Source organism: Chinchilla lanigera, unplaced genomic scaffold, assembly GCF_000276665.1.
Source record: "Chinchilla lanigera isolate Chin_1 unplaced genomic scaffold, ChiLan1.0 scaffold00001, whole genome shotgun sequence".
NCBI classification, from domain to species: domain Eukaryota; kingdom Metazoa; phylum Chordata; class Mammalia; order Rodentia; family Chinchillidae; genus Chinchilla; species Chinchilla lanigera.
The window spans coordinates 11,320,391-11,332,913 of NW_004955402.1; the positions used below are offsets into that span (position 1 = coordinate 11,320,391).

The 12,523-nt window shown below is 37.2% G+C and overlaps 1 protein-coding gene across 4 annotated transcripts in view; it reads left to right on the plus strand.

Annotated features, from left to right (window-relative positions):
* The window catches only part of Rbbp8 (retinoblastoma binding protein 8), an 86,016-nt gene extending 74,534 nt beyond the window's left edge, over window positions 1-11,482 (plus strand). For all 4 annotated transcript variants that reach the window (XM_005372693.2, XM_013503320.1, XM_005372692.2 and 1 more), the window contains exons 16-19: window positions 836-905; window positions 3,246-3,342; window positions 6,831-6,972; window positions 11,102-11,482. In XM_005372693.2, the coding sequence (XP_005372750.1) occupies window positions 836-905; window positions 3,246-3,342; window positions 6,831-6,972; window positions 11,102-11,199 (407 nt within the window). In that variant the 3' untranslated portion in view covers window positions 11,200-11,482. The remainder of the gene's footprint in view (window positions 1-835; window positions 906-3,245; window positions 3,343-6,830; window positions 6,973-11,101) is intronic.
* Window positions 11,483-12,523: the final 1,041 nt, after the last annotated feature.

The window sequence follows — 12,523 nt, forward strand, 5'->3', positions numbered from 1 at the left end:
TTAGTACAATTCCAAGTAAACTCTTTTTGTTGTTGTTGTTCTGGAAACTGAACTCATGATCTTATGCTTGCCAGGCAGGTGCTGTGCCATTGAGCTATATCCCCAGCCCTAAGTTTTGATGCTTTAATGGCATTTGGGTATTTGAGTCTAGGTCTCTTACAATTCAGAGCCCAGATCCTGAACTCTAGTTCTTTTTTGTCACCAGTGTTCTGATAAAATGTTTTAATTTCCTTATTTTCTAGTCATTATATACCTTAATGACACGTAAAAGTCAACAGAGCAAAAAATGAGACATACCGAAAGCTGACTATTGTTCTTTCTTGCCAAATGATAATGGACCTCTGAGTGGTTCTTTTAAAACATTTCCACCGGCTTGAACCACCAGTGGTACATGCATGACTGTCCCATTGGGTGGCTTGCACAGCTGGTGGCACAAACAGATCTAACCACTTTTATTGTTTTTTTACCAATAAAATTAATAAAAAGCCACTTATTGGGAAAATCAAGCATGTACCACTGGTGTTTCAAGCTACCTGGCAGCAAGGCATATGAATTACACCCCCATCATGAACGTATGAAAGTCTGAAATGCTGAGACGGGATTTTTTTTTTTTTTTTTTTGGCTGTTTGTTAACTCTGCGGTGAGATAGACATCCTCAACATTGTGCAAGTAAGAAAGAGGAAAAGTGACTGAAAATTGAAATGAGTTGCCCAGGGGACTGTAGTATGAAACACATTAAAAAGATTTTGGTGCGTGCTATATTTTTTTCCAAACAAGCTAATCATTTCTCATTAAACTCTACACTCAGCTTGTGATATGCTTGTTTTATTTACAGTACATAATGATAAACAAGATAAAGTCAAGCAGAAAGCATTTGTGGAGCCATATTTTAAAGATAATGAGAGGTAAGTGGGTCTTGATTAATACCAGTGATATGATTGAAATTACACCCGAGCTGTCTGAGTATCTCTATCTGTATGTCTCAGTATCTCTAAGCTGTTAAATCAGTACTTTGATTAGAGTAGCATAGTTTACTCTGATCATAGCCAAAAGGACTCAAGAATAAAAGTGGTAAATTTTACAGAGAAGGGCATTTTTACTAGCAACACTGCTTTTAAATTCTCACAGTAGTTTCTCTGCTGTCTTATATGATAGCAGATACTATATTTTTATTCTATTTTATTTTGAACTTTGGGAATTAAATTATATTCTCTAACTTTTTACGTAGTATAAGACTTTAGGTGTTGAATCTGAGGTTGTCCAACTTCAGGATTATTTTATGAGGCTTTTCAAATCTTTAAAAACAACAGAAAACACTTTAAGCATCTTGATTTCAAACAGTAGTGCTACTTTCTGCCTCTAATACAAACATTGCGAATTCTGTTACTTTCAGATAAGATCCTGCAAGTTACTGAGTGACTTGTAAGTTACTAACACTCATTTTATCAATATCACAAAGAAAAAGAGCATAAAATACTTTGCTTTTCACTCATTGTATACAATATTTCTCTTTTTTTATCTGCATAGTACTTCATTAAATGATTACCCCGTGGTTTATCTCCTAGCACTGGACAGTTGTGTTGTTTGTGGTTATGCCAGTACGTGTGGTGCTCCAGTGACAAGCCTGCACTTCCTCTTCTCAGAATTTGGCTTGTGCATCTTTGGGATATGTTTCTTTTTTTTGTTTTGTGGTACTTGGGGATTACACTCCTGAGTGCATGCTCGGCAAGCACTCACCACTGAGCTACATCCCCAACCTGGGATGTATTTCTAGAAGTAAAATGGCAGGCAGATTAAAAACTGTCTCCTCAAATGGTTCATATTAGGGGTTTGTGAATTTTTTTTTTTTAAACTTACTAGTGTTATTTGTTCTGACGTTATTAGACTGTTAGAGAAGTAGAAAGTAGATAAAGGTATAGGGATGGTAAAGGTCTTAGAGTTAATTGCTTTTCAAAACTAAGAATTCTAGCACCTAGAACAAAAAGCTTTGTAACCTTTTAGGTGACACTTGGTTGAAGGTCTGCTCTGGAACCCAGTTCTACTAGTAGATTTCCTACTAAATTATAGTATACTTCAGAAATAGCATGGGTAGTATTCAGAGGAAAGGAGACAGCCAAAATGTATCCAGTATAAACGTAGGATTCTATAAATTGTCTGGGGAAAAAATATAGTTTTGGCAGTATATTTTTATCCATTCTTTCTTAGTGTCTCCCTTTTTAAATTTCCAGATTGCTCCAGAATTGAGTTCTTGGGTTAAAGCATAAGTACAAGTTCATATACTTGGAAGCAGAGCAATTGAAACTTCTTGTGAAAGAAAGTCCTTGCCAAGTAGAGGGCCATATGATCCAAATATCTCTGAGGTGTAGATATATTATAAACAAGTCATTTAAAGGTTAGGTTTTGTGAGTCAGACAATTTAATGTCACTAGAAATGTTTTCTTGTGGGGGTGTTTAGGGGAGGTGAGACAGGGTCTCACTGTGTAGTTCAGGCTGGCCTTGAACTCATTGTATAGGCCAGGCTGGCCTCAGACTTGTGGCAATCCTCCTGACTGAGTGCTAGGATTATAGGTATGTGCCACCATGCCCAGCACTCACTGGGAATGTTTTATAAACAGAATAATATATGTAACTGTTTATTTACACATGTTATAAGTTTATGTAGGCTTTTTAAAGCCAGGTTCATTTAACGTTTTAAAATTGTATACTTCTGTGTACTTTTTTCTTCCAAAACTACTCCAGAACACATTAACCTATATGGCACTGATCCATATCCCAGTGGCTTTGACTCTGCCCAGGTTTCCAGTGGTTCTCAGTCTGGTGCATTTAAAGAGAAGCACAAGTAATAATTGTGCCTATACTTTGAAGAACTCAGGATGCAATGTCTTCTGTAGACAAAATCTGTAGACAAAGTAGCAAATAGCATGCAAACAGATGAATCAGTTCTTTGAGCAGGAAAAAGTTGCCCCTGAAATCTGGGTTCTTAGTACTAGAAAAACAGAGGCATTATTTTTTCTTGGTTATGCTACACATGCACGAAACACACATGAAAATTTGCTTCAATATAGTAGGTGTTTAATATTTGGAGAAATATTTTTCTAATATACTGAATAAGCATGTTAAATAAAAGGAATAATAAATGTTTCAGGATTACTTCTCCTGAACTCTCGCCTTTGTTAATTCAAATGTTAACCTACCTGATCTTTGTAATAGCAGATAAGTTAATTTTAAATTCGTTTTCCCCTCAGAGAGACTAGCTTACGAAATTTTCCTCATATTGAGGTGGTTCGGAAAAAAGAAGAGAGAAGAAAATTGCTTGGGCACACTTGTAAGGAATGTGAAATTGTAAGTACTAATGGAAATACTGCTTTTGTTTTAAAGGATGGCCTTAATAGATCGTAAAAACCATACAAACCATATTTTATCTAGAAACCTTCAAGCTGGAAATAACAAGGAATAAAAAATATACAAATAGGTGAAAGTGAAAGCCCCAGTTTCTCTTAGATTAACCAAATCTGAGGCTAAAACCCTAATTCAAGTGATCAGTTCAAGACATTCATGCACTTTTCTTTTCTATATTTGCAAAGGCGCATACACTCAGTTTCCAGAAAACTTTGATATTTCAGTAGGAAACTTTACAATAACATTTGTTTCTTTCACAGATATACTCAAGAAATTAGATGTACTCATAATTAGGAAATAATAATAGACTACTGCTGTAAGATCTTACTGTTTCCCCTTTTTTTCCTCCCAGACAAAATGTGATGAATAAACTTTGCTTCATTCTTAGAAGACTTGTATTTTTCCTTTTGTACACAGGCTGTCCTAGATGCTGACCTAGTTAGTATAGTACTAGTTGTGCTATTATTAACTCATCCTGGGCAGGCTCCAGGTCTGCTTAAAATCTGTTGTCTTTCCTTCTTTTTTGCCCAACAGTTGCCTGATGCCTGCCTCTAGCCATTTACTTTCCCTTTTAAGTCTTCTTTTTACAACTCTAGGCTATGCTCCAATCAGCTTTTCACGGCTGTGACCAAAACCTGAGATAAACAGCTTAAAAAGGGGAGAGGTTCATTTTTGGCTCATGGCTTCAGAGGTTTCAGCCCATGGCCATTTGGACCTGTAAAAAGGCAGAGCATCACGTGAGGTGCATGTAGCAGAGCACAGCTGCTCACTTCATGGTGGCTGGGGTAGGGAGAGGCCAGGAAACCCTGGATACCCTTCAAGGACATCCCCCAATGGCTTCTTCCTCCTACAGCACCTCCTAAGGTTCCACCACCTCCCAGTAGTCCCATCACCTGGGGACCAAGCCCTCAACGCATGAGCTTCTGGGGAGCATTTAAGATCCCAGGCTAGAAAATGTACTAACCCAACACCTGAAAAATTTCATGTGAAAGTATGACTAGGCTGTCACGTAGGTAAACATTTGGTGAAAATATTCACAGTGGGAATATAAATCAGGATCACCGTTTTTAAAAAGCAGTGTGGTAGTACAAGCAAAAGTCACTGACACCATGAGTTTTCATAACACAACTTGAATATGGTTTCTTAAAGAACATGGTCTTCATAAGTATATCTCCAGTTTTTATTTCTAACCGTAACTCTTTATGACCTGGAACCAATCCTGCTAGTTAAGAAACAGCTCTTAGGCTAGAAATACTTTTAATTTGCTTCTTCTCAGTGCTATTCTGTGCAGTTGTCCAGTCTCTGAAAGCCATGCTTTCACACCCTTTTGTGGTTCATTTTTTTTTTAGTTGTTTAAGGTAGGATGTGAATCATTCCATTACTCCATCATGACCAGAGGTGAAAGTGTTCACCTCATGAACTAAAGTACTAGTTACCGTTTGTAAATTCTTCCTGTTGCCTGTCCCACTTGTGCAGTGTGTAACGTACAGGTGGATTGAGACAGTGGCCTCAAGTTTCACATCTCCAAAAGCAAATACACAATTTCTACCTGTGATTCCCAGATGTCACTGCCTGCCCTCCTATATGTCCATTCTTTCGATTGTTGACATAAAAGATCTGGTAGTTTTTTACTACTCTGTTCTTGTGCATGTCAGTAACTGATCTGTCAGCAAATCCTGTTGTTTCTACCTGGAAAACTTGCCATTTTTATCCACTTATCACTGCCACCAGTGGCCCGGGCCAAGGTACCATTTTATTCTGTCTGAACTATTGCAGTAGATTCTTTTTGTTGTTATTGTTGTTGGTTCCAGGAATCAAACTCATGACCTCACGCTTGCCAGGCCAGTGCTGTGCCGCTGAGCTACATCTGCAGGTTTATCAAAGTAGATTCTAAGTGATTTTCTTACCTTTTTTTTAAAACTTTATTTTTAGAGCAGTTTTAGGTTCACAACAGACTTGAGCAGAAAATACAAAGTTCTCGTATAACCCCACATCCAGTCTTTGTGATATGCTTGTCTCTTCACACCGTGCTTTCAACAGAGCAGTGAATGGTGTTTTTTTCCCTGATAATCTTTTTAAAATAACAAGTTAAATCATGCCGTTTTTCTACCCCAGATCTTCCTTGTCTTCCCATCTCATAAGAAACAGAGTTGAGTTTTTACCAAGGACAGCAAACCACGGCACCTGCTTTCTGTCCGTGTTCGCCTGCTCTCCCAGGTGCTCTCTGTGCCGTAGCTGCACTGCACTAGCCTGCTGTCTTATCTCTGATAGGTCCTAGTTTGGTGGTGGTGTTTTTTCCAATAAACCATGTCTAACGTTACTCTATCCCAAAGCTCAGACTGTGGTAACAGAAGGTTATAGTTAGGGCAGTGAGAATGATGAAAATATAGTTCCCCAATGGTGATTCAGAAAGTCTCTGAATCTTAAAAGCCTTTAATCCATGTAAATTTCAATATATCAAAAGCCTTTGCTTCAGACTTGAAGTTTTAGTCCTCAGTCTGTTATTTTCATCTTCTGAAATGTAAAATGAAGGAATGGCTGAATTGTATAACTCCGTCATCTGTTCCAGTACACTGAACTGCTACTGCTTTGTTTTCTTGAGGTGTCAACCTTGAAGACCTATTTATGTATAGTTTCACATACAGATTTTATTCATGTTCTCACAAAATTCAAGATGATAACAGTTCAAAAAAGTGTGCCTTTGATCCTAATTTAAAAATACAGTTCACAGGGGTAGTCATAAATCCTACAACATTCCAAGTCTAAATTTTTCTTACAAAATACTCCAAAAGCATGGTAGCACCTGCCAGTAATCCCAGCTATTGAGGCAAGAGGATCATGAGTTTCAGGCCATTTTGGGCAACCTAGCAAGATTCTATCTCAAAATAAAAAATCTGTAAATTTGTAAAAAGTTTCTGAGTTTGAAACTCAATGATAGCTTACCTAGCATGTGCGGGACCCTGGGGTAAGCCCTAGGATGGATGGATGGATGGATGGATGGATGGATGGATGGATGGATGGATGGAGGGATGAATCTAGAAATGAGAAAACTACTTTGAAACACTCCTGTTATAGTCCAGATAACAATTGAAAAAACAGCAGACCTCTGAATTTTTTTAACTGGACTTGCAAAAACTGAGAAATTTATACCAGTATATAAATCAGCTATGATACTAGGTACACTGAGGCAGGATGTTTATTTATATTGTGAATATAAATTCACATTGTAAATTTATTTACATTTCTCTCATTCATGGAACAAACACTGCATAGACCAGTACCAGTACTGTTAGTAATTAATAGTGTCTGTAAGTATTAATTACTGATATTATCCTCAATATTGCTTCCATTGAAGACAGAATGTTTCAATAAGTGAGTTATTTAGTTTGTAGTTAGTGAGAAAGACACTCCATCCACTGTTCCTCTCTCAGTATTACGCAGACATGCCAGCAGAAGAAAGAGAAAAGAAGTTGGCTTCCTGCTCAAGACACCGATTTCGCTATATTCCACCCAACACACCGGAGAATTTCTGGGAAGTTGGTTTTCCTTCCACTCAGACTTGTATGGAAAGAGGTAAGATATAGATTGTATTAAAATTAATTCTGTAAAATATTGTATATTCCCAAGTATGCGTATTAACCTTTTCTCCACAGTTCTGCTGTGGTTTGGCTGCTAATTCTGTTACATAAAAATAAATTCCTAAAGATAAAAGTTTACCTTCATCTTTCTTGTTAATTTAATTGAGGTCTAACATTGTTTGTAATCACTTTAATACAATTATGTATGTATTATCATGATTTCATTCAGATCTCAGAAAGCAATTTTTCTTTCATCCTGTTACCAAAAAGTCTTAATTGCAATAGTTAGCGGTAAAGTTACATTGCTAAAGAGAGAGCAACTTTTAAAAATTTAAGTTGTGGACTTTAAGACCTCATGCATCCAGAATACTGGACATTTATAGACCCTATTTTAATTTTTGAAAAGATGCTTATTAGATTGTTGATCCATAAATATGGCACTTACATTTAATATAATTTAAGAACATGTGTCACTTTAAAACTATTAGAAGATTATGAGTAGTGAATGTTGTCCTCACTGTATTACCACCATTATTATTCACTAGCAACACAATGCTAGAAAATACAGTTACACACTTACTGGCTTTATATTGATTTTCTCCCAAAGCTATTTAGGTGGGTTCTGAAGTCCTCATGTTACAGTAACCATCCTTGAGGCAGCATACTCCCATTACTGCCTTTGGTCCAGCTAAGACTATCAGTCTCAACATTTTCCATGTACTCATGCTACATAACATTTCAGGAAGCAATGGACCACATATACAGTGGTGATTCTGTAGAATTATATGTCCTAGTTGGGCCTAGGGGCACACACCTATAATCCCAGTACTCGGAAGGCTGAGGTAGGAAGAGTGCTGTGAATTTGAGGCCAGCCTGGAGTATGTAAGTGAGTTCAAGCCCAGCCTGCACTACATAGTGAGACCTGTCTCAGAAAAAAAAGAAAAAATGTGAATTGAATTCCATCGCACAGTGAGACTGTAACCGTCTTAACTTGTATGTGTGTGCAGTATGTACACTGTGGTGTCCATAAAATGAAATTGTCTAATGATATTTATCAAGCCAGTCCCTCATCATAAGCAGGACTATCTTTGGGCTATATAATCATGCATAGCAATCAAGACCTCAACTTTAATCATTAGTTCAAATGAAATAAAATGCTCTAGCACCTTAATACTGCATTCTTAAACTTGAACTATTCAACTAAGCAGCATCCATTTCACAAACCCTTTATTGTGGACATATTCCAAATGAACTCACAAGAGCTATTCTTTATGAAGCAACCTCTTTAGCTCTGGATTTTATTTTCTACATTACTTCATTCTTAAACCTTTTTATTCTTTCCACATATTAGAAGTATTTGTAGATACTCATTGGGCATTTTAATAAGAGGATATACTCTTACGTTTTAGGGAAATTTTAATCATCCTAAAATATTAGGGATAAATATTCATGTTAAGTTTATGCAATTTATCACATTTTTGAGTATACCTCAGTGATGAAGCTGTCTAGAAAAAAGGACGTAAGAGATGCAATATATTAGCTAATAAGCAGGGACTTACCTGAACTTCTTAGTTTTACCATGCTCTATAGACTACCCAGTCTTATCTTGTGGTTTAAAGTAGAGTTCTGTGAAGATGTGATGTTTCCTGAGATATAACTGGAAAATACAATGTTCATAATGTATATGAATTGTATTGTTTTTTGTTGTTTTTTTTTCGGTACTGGGAATCAAACTCACGACCTTGCGCTTGCCAGGCAGGCACTGTGCCGCTGAGCTAAATCCCCAGCCCCATAATATATGTGAACTGACTTTTAGGTTTATGATAGATTTAATTAGTAGCCTACAGATTTTAAGCCTGTAATTTTAAGTTGTAAATAAACACCTAAAAAGTTTACTCACTGTATTAAATAAATAAATATTAGATTACCATGTAGAACTTTTCAAATTTGCCATTTTATGCTGTTCTCATTTGAGTTCCAATGACCCAATAATGTGACTACTGTATTTCCCCCAAAATAAGACCATGTTTTATATTAATGCTAGTTCCAAAAGATGTAGTAGGGCTTATTTTCAGGGAATGTCTTATTTTTTCATATACAGCAGTCTATATTCACGTATAACAGTCTACACTTACTCATCTATGCTTGACAAAAATCTCCACTTACTCAGACACAGTCATGTCATCTTCTGTAGTATCATCATAACTCTCCAAACCCCATATTCCAGCCTGAATGTTTTGTGACTCTATTTCCTGTAGAATCATTGGCCCCAGTCTCTGATGCTCAGCAAGAGAGTTCTCCATAAATGAATACTTACTTGTCCTTGTACCCTGCTCATAGTGCCTTGGCAACCCAGCTGTCAGTGGTTTTATCCCTTTAATTTTTCACCTCAGTAACAACCACTTGCAGGCTGGGCTTCACAAAATTTTCATTAAGTCAAGTGTTAATTTAAGACTTACAAGATAGGAGTGGCAATAAAAATGGTGACAGTTAAGGATGCTGACCTATGCAAAAGTGACAAAAAATTGCAGGCACCAAAATTCAAAAAGCATTTTATTTCACATAAGTGCATTAAGTGTGTCCATTAAAACACACAACGTATTGAATTGTGAAGGTTCATATTAGACATAACCACGTCTGTCACTATCACGTGTGCACACTGTCATGCATTGTGTCTGCACTGATTGGTCGTCAGCAGTAACTCTCAAGTTCATCGTTTATGTAGGCATTACCTCTCGTATAAAGGCACTCATTTAGGCATTTACAAATACTTAATTCTGATTTATATTATCATTTAAGTATTAGTATCAGTAATATTTATGTTTATATATATAATATTATTTGTAATTGGGCACATACAACAGCTGTACTAACTGCATCTGTCTGGCTGATCTTAACTGGGGCTTATTGGGGGAGTAGGACTTCTATTTCGAGCACCCTGAACAATCATGCAAGGGCTTCCTTTCCTGTTAGGTCTTGCTTTTGGTGAAATACAGTTGCAGTGAGGGGGAACCATCATCTAGAGAAGATGTCTAGAGAAGCTCCAGGAATTTAGCTCAGTGATAGCTTTCCTAAAAGACTCAAAGTCTCTGGCAGCTATTGTGCTTCCACTTCCCCATTAATAGGTCAGATTAAGTCCTCTTTGACATGAAAGCTCTCTGCTCAGTACTCACATGGAATCAGACAGTCTGGCCAGATTCTGTGTTTGCACCATGTGCACCCAGGGCACAATCCTCCCCTCAAAACTTCATGAGTGGAGACACCTTGGGAGAGACCTGACCATCGAGAAAGTGTAGAGGCAGGCATATCAGGCAAGGAAATAACTACTGCAAAGATCTTTCCTTTTCCCCAGATAAGCACCTGGAAGGTATCACAGTAGTAAAGTTCACATGTAGCAGTTTGTACAGTCTGTGGGAGGTAGAATAGGAAAGTGCCTAAGAGTTCTGGGTCTGGAATTAGACCAAGCTTGGGCAAGGTTCCATCCCTTCCACTTCCTAGCTTTGTGACTTTAGGCAAGTTATTCACCTTCTCTGGGTCTCCATTACCTCATCAGTAAAAAGTGTGAGAGTTATGCCGGGCATGGTGGAACACACCTATAATCCTAGCACTCCGGAGGCTGAGGCAGGAGGATCATTGCAAGTTCAAGGCGATCCTGAACTGCAAAGTGAGACCCTTTCTCAAAAGGGCAAAAAAAAAAAAAAAAAGTGTGAGAGTTACCAGAGGTGCTATACAAAACCTTTGATAAATGTTTGCTGTTCTTATTGTTAATATAAGTGAGAAAACATGCCGGGTGTGGTTGGTAGCATATGCCTGTAATCCTAGTACCCTGAGGTGGGAGGATGACAAATTCAAACCTAGCCTGGATTTATTGATTTAACAAGCCTCTATCTCAATAAAAACCTGGGGGCTGGATGCTCAGTGTGAAGGCCTTGGCTCAGTCTCTAGTCCACAAACAGAGGAAGCTGATCCTAACTAGTGAAATCATTCGTCAGCGTTACTGCTAAAATTCTAAAGAACCGTGTAAATTTATAAGGCATTAAATAAAGTAAATTTTTACTGGGTATATGCTGAAAGAAAGGTATGTTGCAGATACAGTCTTCTAAATTTCTATTCTTTTTTTTAAGGTTACATTAAGGAAGGTCTTGACCTTTGTCCTCGTCCAAAAAGACGGCAGCCTTACAACGCAATGTTCTCTCCTAAAGGCAAGGAGCAGAAGATATAGAGGCTGAAGCAGAAGGACTGAGGGCGGTTTTCCCCTTTTAGTTGTTTATAGCTGAAGTTGTATTAAACAGTGATTTTTCTGATTTTCTGTAAATTGACGTACAAATCAGTTTTTCTATTAAAAATGTTTTTAAATGGCATTTACTTACCACACAAATAACTATTTAAAATGTGGCTGTGTTTATACTTCCTTGCTATTGCATCTTTAAAACAATAAGGTGCTTTAATTTTGCACTCTAACTTAAGAGTTATTTACTTTTTTGGTAATTACAATTTTGAAAATATGGTAGTTGTCTGATGTGTTTTTTGCAAATATTTTCTTTTTTACTCCATCTTCCTTTGATACGTACCGTTAGTAGTGATTTCATGCTAATCATTACAGGTTTTCGTTCTCTTAATCATTTGCTCCTTTACGCGACACGAGTGCCTGACATTTAAGTCTTAAAAAGAAACGTTAAATATTAACAGTCTTAACTCTCCGGCTCTTCCTTTTGTAGAATTGAAATGACTTACTAAGGTGACCGTATATATCAGTAAGCTGCAAACTACCGCTATCCCCCAATTTGATCATAATGTTGCAGCTCTTCTCATGTTCTTTTCATCATACTGTTTTTTTTCTGATGCAATTTTCAAGCTGAGTTTGTTGAGGTCTTCTCTGCCCATGCGTTAAGTGCAGTTGTTTTATTTCTCCGGATTGACTAATAGCTACTAAAATAGATTTATTGATTTAGCAACTTTCTGTTCCTCTAGGACCTAGTGACTGAGTCATTAAGATAACTGACCATGTATGTCACCTTTTTTGTGGCGTTGTATTTACCAGTGCCTTTTTTGCCTGTTCCTTTAATCCATTACCTGACTGTGTTTATAAGCAGGAATACAAGAAACCCTGAATGGAATCACCAATTAAATCAGAGTAGTTCTATAGGTAAAATCTTCTCAGTTCCTAAAACGTCCTAACTTAGTCCAGTCTTACTGCTCAGAGTTCTCTGAGTTTGTGTTCTGAGAGAGAGAAAAGAAAGAGACTCCACTTACTGAGTATCGACTAGATGTCATACTGCTTAGCTTTTGGCTGTCAGTAGGATTCTAAATTTTCTACAACCAGCTATGTCTTCTGCCCAGTACTTTTCTTTCCCTTTCAAGTTGTTTATCCTGTGTTTGACTTTTGTCCTCATCTGACAGTCAGCTAATCTGAAAAACAAACAACCATTTATCGGTCACCTACTATATGCTAACAGCTGTTATGCTTTTCACATAGATTTTTCTTTCAACCCTCAAATAATCCTACGAATTTGTTATTACTAATAATGTTAAACTGCAGGAAATGG